The sequence below is a fragment of the Priapulus caudatus genome, unplaced genomic scaffold (genome assembly GCF_000485595.1).
Source record: "Priapulus caudatus unplaced genomic scaffold, Priapulus_caudatus-5.0.1 Scaffold18, whole genome shotgun sequence".
Lineage (NCBI taxonomy): Eukaryota > Metazoa > Priapulida > Priapulimorpha > Priapulimorphida > Priapulidae > Priapulus > Priapulus caudatus.
Window position 1 is genome coordinate 124,791 of NW_014577079.1, and position 7,500 is coordinate 132,290.

The following is a 7,500-nucleotide window of genomic DNA, read 5'->3' on the forward strand; positions in this document are numbered from 1 at the left end:
TTAGGTCGTTCAGCTGAAGCCTGTTACAGCTTCGTTATAACACGGGAGCTCATTAATGTGCTTGTGTGTTTGAAAATCACTAGAAGCAAAGACGAGCAAACTATATCAATGGACTCATCTTACCAATTATGGCAAAACTAACATAAACTCATTAAATATTGTAATCCATAACTAGAACTCAATATAAGAATAAGTTATATAATTATCATTAACTATATTTTTGTTGTGATATATCTGTAATAAAAAATGAAGTTAAACAACAGAAGAAAGAATTAGTAACGTTAAATCTAAAGGAATACATGATAGAACAAAATATAGCAAAATGTCATGAAAAATTTGTGTGTGATGAAATTAAGTTTCTAGAAAACGAGAAAAAATAAATAAATTTAGAGTTAGAACAGTCTATACAGTTTATAAGCGATAACGAACATGAAATCAGGCACCTGCATGTAGGATGTGCAATTGCTAAAGATGTGAACATATGTTCGCCTGATTTGAGTGAGTCTAGAATACTTTAACGTTGTACATATAGGTTTAGTTTACCCAGTAGGAAATAACTTGTGAAGATTATTTACATCCATTGATTGTATATTAATGTGCTTATTAAAGTAAGGTCTTGCTAATTTTTCACAATGAATATCAGAGCAGTGTTTCTCCTGGCCAATGGTCTGTTGAGGGTACTTGGTATTTCGGAGTGTCTTTGTCGGATTTTGGGTCCGAGCTCACAAAGCGGCATGGGCAGGTGTCGCCCATGCATGCGTTTACGCTTAATTTAGAATGCCATTACAGTGCGTTAGATTAGAATGATCATCAAAATACTATTGTTGATGCATTGCTAATTGAATCACTGCTGAGTTTTCGTCAGCGATAGGCAGTTTGTTGGAGCAAAATTTCTGTGTGGTGAGCTGCAGAATTGTGAGTGAGGGCGGACACCGGCCTCACGCGCCGTCAATGCAGGGGCAACACTGGAGAGAGGTTATGATATATGTTACTGTAATTGTAATCAAATGACAGTCCCCTTTCACTTTTTATGTATCTTATTACAGGCGTTTGCCATATCAGAAATGGATGAGCAGCTAACTGGTTTCCTGATACCCACTGTTACTTGTACTGGATCTGTGGCCATGTAATCGGTATGAAACAAACTATAATTTAATTGTGCTATTTGATCTTGTAGCAGTGTTGTTTTCATTCTGCCAGACCTCAACGGTGATGTTGCGGTTTGTCCGCATATAATAATTGCGTTATAAGCAAGCGCTGATGTTACCTGGTTACGGCTCGATATCGCAGTTGGCCATGGCACTAGCATATCACGGATCTCTGCTTATCTACGATAGGTGAGCGGGCGATGCGAGATGGCTTAAATGCGGGTAATGTAGCGTTCCGCTTTGGTAGTCATTACAGTGCTATATATAATGCCGTGTATCCGTGGAATTCTTCGTGGTGGTAATTCGTCTACTGTCGAGCCATGTAGCTGCTATAATGCCACGAATAATTAATTGCCTAGCTCGTATACACAGGTGAGTTTATGTGATACATACAGCCATGATGTTGACATTCAAGTGGGCTAAACTGTGCAGACATATTCAATGTATCCGGTTACGGGTATCGTGGAAGTCACAGCAACTGGTTTACGTAGGCCGGGTGGATTGCCAACTGAAGACCTATTGTTTTGTGCATGGCCAGAACACTAATTAATTTAATAATAACATCAGGACTGAATATAATAGATCTATTATAATAGTATACAATTATATAGATCTAATAATAATATAATATTATTCAGTCCTGATAACATGCAATCAATATGTAGGAACGAAAACGTTGAACTAGCTGTTTTCTTATTTGTGTCTAGACTGGTGATGTGTTCAGACTAATGGTTGATTGATTGATAAGCACATTCGATAGATATTGGTATATCATAATGGTATGTTTCCATATTCCCCAAATTATTGAAGCTGTGTTTGGTTCACCAGCATAGAAAAAATATGAATCTATAAATTTTATGAAATATATAGAATTAGCCACATTGATCAGTTTCTGTCTTATGTGGTGTATTGTAGCCTACATAAATCCAGACATTTGCGTTTAGTGCATGCTGCACATGCATGGCAAACTCAAATGAATTCAAATACAACTGCAGTAGCAGTCAGCTAAATTTATTGTCACCACTTCTACGTTTGATTGCCACCTCTGCATGCGTGATTGACAGGAAGCTTTAGCAAATTATTGTTGTAGTAGAACGTTCCTAAAGACATTGATTGGCAATGAAGTGCCGCAAACTTGCAGTTTTTGCATACATGTAACCAAGAGTAGATAAATAACATCTTTTATTACGTTATTTATCTACTCTTGATGTAACGTGGGGAAAAGACAGTTTGCACTTGACTCACCAGCAATGCTATGATTTCTATCGCACAGGCGTGTTTATTCTTCTCAGAACTAATGCTTTAATGGGGAATTGCTGGTGCAGTCTTAAAAGCGTCTGTGGGTACTTTAATTGGATACACGTTAGCACTTAGCTGGTGTTGACTTGTGTGAGTGGTTATGTCTGTTGAAGTTAAACACTTCAACCATTGCAAGTCTTTTATTTTTCCTCTGCGAGTTTATCTGGGCATTCATGTTCTCTTATTTTGGCAGGTCGATATTGATAAACGGCATAGTAGAAGCAGGATGGACACTGTTATAGGTTTATTTCATGTGGGAGTTGTAGCGCAATGCTCGGTGCTTTCCCTATCGCTACCCCTTAGTATATACTAAGCATACAGGTGAGTAGAAATTAACTCAAAATTAAAATTGTTTATTTACGAGCACTATGTGTGTGTTTCACTCACATGGCTGTCGAAGTCCCTCCATTCTTCTAGTTCTTAATTCCTAATCATTAGTAGTGTAGTTTTGGTTATTAGTTTGTTATTTTAAATGCACATATCCTGAAGATATTCTCTTTTTTAATGCTTTCGGTAGAACTGATTTACTCGTAGTTTTTTATTGTCAAAATGTCCCAGTGCTGCCATATGCACGTAGTTATACTTTTTAATACTTTAGTATAGTATTACTTGTTTTAATATACGTTTTTCATAGCTTTTTCATTGCTATGAAATAACTTTTTAATACTTTTATGTGCCATTACTCTTTAAGAGAGGACATGTATTTGATTGGAAGAATATAAAGATGACTGCATTTGGCATAAGTCTATGTTGTTGATGTGTCTCTGTTCAGTGGAGTGTTCTTCCGCTCTCAGCTCTCGTGCCGTCAGTGACAAATGAGTCTCATGGACCATCTTCAGTGCTGTTGCCCGTGCCATTGGACTGTAGCCGAGCGAGGCCGCACGAGTTTGCTCAAGATTCGTCAATCGCCACACGAGAAATTTGTCCTAAAACACCGCTTTCACTGATCCGATATACTGTATAACTTTGATAAAAGGAGGGGATTCAAGAGTCATACAAGTTGTGTCCAGAATAGTTAGAATGCACCAAATTGCCCACCATTTTTTCAAAAGAGTTGTTCGTGGATATCCTTCGCCGCTAGCTATGGCCAGGAAGCACTATTGCACTGCCTCACTGTGTCTAGGATGGCCTCGCCAAACACCACAAACTACACCACAGCAAAATTTTGCCACCGTTACAGACACTTCAGGCCAGGGAAACTGGCATTGAATATTCCAAACGTGAGAATTCAAGACGATAATTTCCTGCATGACATTGCCACATCCATGTCCTGGAAGCTTTTTTTTTGTTTTTTTTCTTCTTTACAATTTGCTGCCCACAGGCTATAATGTATGTCCGGTAATAAGGTATAAGTTACACAAATCTTAGTAGGCCGGGTGCTGATACAAATTTAACTTTTATAGGCAATTTGATATTTTTTATTCTTTTTTTCGGTAATAAACCTGAGTGGCAGCACTGAAATGAAAATTATGTGGGTTTTTTTTTTAGAGTATAACTGAGAAATAGTGTTGGCAGGATTTGTCAAACCTTGATTATGTATTGTGTCATTATAATTAGATAGTGTTTTATTTCCATTGGAATGTGCATGCCCGACATTCCATTCCCAATCCACAGGTACGGCTGTTGCAAAATGTTCCAGAATAACTCTATGACAATATAATGCTTTGTCATAGGCAGTATGCAGGCTGTCTTCCGTTTCGCCTGTTCCCACTTCGCCATTTCCCATTTCGCCATTTCCCCATTTCGCCAGTTGCCATTTTCGCCAGTTGTCCCACTTCGCCATTTCCCATTTCGCCATTTTCCCTTTCTGAAGCGGGGGGGGGCACCGTGGCCCCCCTTGCGGCCATTTTGCCATTTCGCCATTTTCCCACTTGCAGTTTCCATTTCGCCAATGTTATGTTGCTTCCACCCCCTGCACGAAATTATCCTTCCATTCTTAAATAAGAGTCATTTTCGAGGGTTAGGTTAGGGTTTAGGGTTGAGGCTAGGGTTAGGTGTAGGTTGAGGGCTAGCGGTTAGGGAGTTATGGGTTAGGGGTTAGGTGTTAGGGTGCCTTACATGATCCGAGTGTATGTTTGATATGTTACGATATTGCTCTTCTTGTTCTTCAAATAAACTAGTTTTGCGTTCTCATAGTCTGATAAGTCGGGGTACAATTTTATTCATTACAAGGGCCTACTTGAACCCACCGGAACAAGGGGTGGTCGGGGAGATAGTACGAATAATGTGCGGAATGGAAACTGGCGGAAAACCGGAAAAGCTGGCGAATGGGAAGACTGGGCGAAGGGGAAACTGCGAAATGTGTGGAAAATGCGAAGGTGGCGAAATGGCGAGAATGGGGGTTGAAATGGCGAGAAGATGGAATGATGGCGACAATGGTTTTAATGGCGAAAATGGGAAATGGCCGACAGTGAGGCAAATATGGGCGAAACGGAATAAACCGCTTATGCGAGCATCAATATTTGTTTCTACTTGCAACCGGCCGATTGTCTTCCCATTCGCCAGTTTTCTCTCAGCGTGGTCGGCTATTTTTTTCCGATGTTTGCGTCGTGATTGCGCCATTGTTACCAGTGCTTCTCTATTTTCCCATGTTCGCCATGTTTCCACCGTTTCCCATTTCGCCATTTTCCCATGGTTTCGCATTTTCAGCCCTTTTGCCTGCCAGTTTCCCATTTCGTCAATATTTTATGTTGCTTCCACCCCCTGCACGAAATTGATCCTTTCATTCTTAAAAAAGAGTCATTTCTAGGTCGTTAGGGTTAGGGTTAGGGTTAGGGTTATGGTTAGGGTGCCTGTATATGATCCATATGTTTTGATATGTACGATTTCGCCTTCTTGTTCTTCAAATAAATAGTTGACTCTATATCTAAAGATTCGTTATAATTTATTTATTATACAGAGGCCTACTTTTAAACCACCTCGAACAAGGCGGGGGTGGTCGGGGAGATAGGACGAAATTGCGGAATGGGAAACTGGCGAAACGGGAAACTGGCGAAATGGGAAACTGGCGAAACGGGAAACTGGCGAAGTGGGAAACTGGCAAAATGGGAAAATGGCGAAGTGGGAAATGGCGAAACGGGAAATGGCGAAGTGGGAATTTTTCAATGGTGAAATGGCAAATGGCGAAGTGGGAAATGGCGAAATGGGAATAAACCCTTAGTAGCAGTGCGAAAGATAGCGGTCATGCGATTGATGCAGCTCTCAGTTCGTTGTTGTTTCGTCGTACAGTGCAACATAAATTGACTCGAGACTTGATAGGTTTTTATCCTAGATGTGACGTATTCTAGCCTACACGAATCAAGACATTTGCATTTAGTGCTGCACATGGCATCAGGGTATTAGCCAGGAAAAAAAGGGAACCTCCCCATCTGAGAGAAGCGAGAATGTTGCGCGCGCGAAGTGCCCTAGGTGAAGGGCCTTACCTTAAAATGGAGGAAATTTAGTCTGAAATGCCAAAATGGCAGGAATCTGATATGGTTTTATATTCTTATAAGCACTGTTGTCAGTTATGTCGTCTCTATCAAATTTCATACGTCTCATCCAAGAATAGGCCGTCCAAAAGACGGGTAGACGGGTCTCTGGCTAACACGCTGCATGGCATTGACTCGAGCCTTTATCCTCGCAGTGAAAGCCCGGCGGACAGCAGACCTGTGATCGGCGCAGGTCGACCATGCAGTTCCACGCGAAGCACGGCTCGGCGATAGTGCTCGTCGACGGCAACACGCGCGCCAAGCGCACGCACGGCTTCTGCAATGCCGTGACCTTCAGCAGCCGGCCGCTGGAGGTCGGCGAGTTTATGTCGCTCGACGTCACGAAGACGACTCTGTGGAGCGGTGCCGTGCGGCTCGGCGTGACGATACGCAAGCCGGACACGCTCGAGTGGCTGCCACGCTATGCCGTGCCCGACCTGACGAGTCGGCCCGGCTTCTGGGTGAAGTCAGTGCGCGAGCAGTGGCTGAGTGACGGCTCGCGCATCACGTTTGTTGTCACTGACGACGGCAACCTACAGCTGTTTGTCAACAACGTGCACAAGTCGACGCTGCTCTTCGGGCTGCCCGTGCACCAGCGGCTGTGGGCCGTCATAGACATCTACGGCAATACGGACTCGGTGAGGATCATTGGCAAAGGTGAGCGGTAGTGCTGCCGTCTCGTGTGAGAGTGTGCATGTGTGTGCGTGCGTATATGTGTCTGTGCGTGTGTGTGTGTATGAGTCTGCGTGTGTGCATGCCTGAACTGCGTGCGTATATGTGTCTGTGCGTGTGTGAGTCTTTGCGTGTTTGCATGTGTATATGAGTGTGCGTGTGTGCGTGCGTGCGTATATGAGTATGTGCGTATGTGCGTGCGTATATGAGTCTGTACATGTGTGCGTGTATATATATGAGTCTGTGCGTGTGTGCGTGCGTATATGAGTCCGTGCGTGTGTGCGTGTGTGCTTGCGTATATGATTCTGTGCGTGTGTGCATGTGTATATATGAGTGTGTGTGTGTGTGTGTGCGTGCGTATATGAGTCTGTGCGTGTGTGCGTGCTTACATATATAAGTGTGCGTGTGTACGTGCGCGTGTATGAGTGTGCGTGTATGCGTGCGTATATGATTCTGTGTGTGTGTGCGTGCGTGCGTGCGTGCGTGCGTGCGTGTGTGTGTGTGCGTGCGTGCGTATATGAGTCTGTGCGTGTGTGCGTGCGTATATGAGTCTGTGCGTGTGTGCGTGCGTATATGAGTCTGTGCGTGTGTGCACGCGTGCGTATTATGAGTCTGTGCGTGTGTGCATGTGTATATGAGTCTGTGTCTGCGTGTGTGCGTGCGTATATGAGTGCGCGTGTGTGCGTGCGTATATGTGTCTGTGCGTGTGTGTGTGCGTATATGAGTCTGCATGTGTGCGTGCGTATATGAGTCTGCATGTGTGCGTGCGTATATGAGTCTGTGCGTGTGTGCGTGCGTATATTAGGGTGCGTGTGTGCGTGTGTGCGTGTGTGCGTGCGTGTGTGCGTGCGTATATGAGTCTGTGCGTGTGTGCGTGCTTGCACTATAGTCTACGTGCGTACGTATATGAG

The 7,500-nt window shown here is 43.3% G+C and overlaps 1 protein-coding gene across 1 annotated transcript in view; it reads left to right on the forward strand.

Annotated features, from left to right (window-relative positions):
• Window positions 1-7,500, forward strand: part of LOC106811067 — a 58,551-nt gene that overhangs the window by 12,235 nt on the left and 38,816 nt on the right. Inside the window, exon 4 of the mRNA XM_014814596.1 lies at window positions 6,073-6,574. Coding sequence (XP_014670082.1) covers window positions 6,118-6,574 — 457 coding nt within the window. The 5' untranslated portion in view covers window positions 6,073-6,117. The remainder of the gene's footprint in view (window positions 1-6,072; window positions 6,575-7,500) is intronic.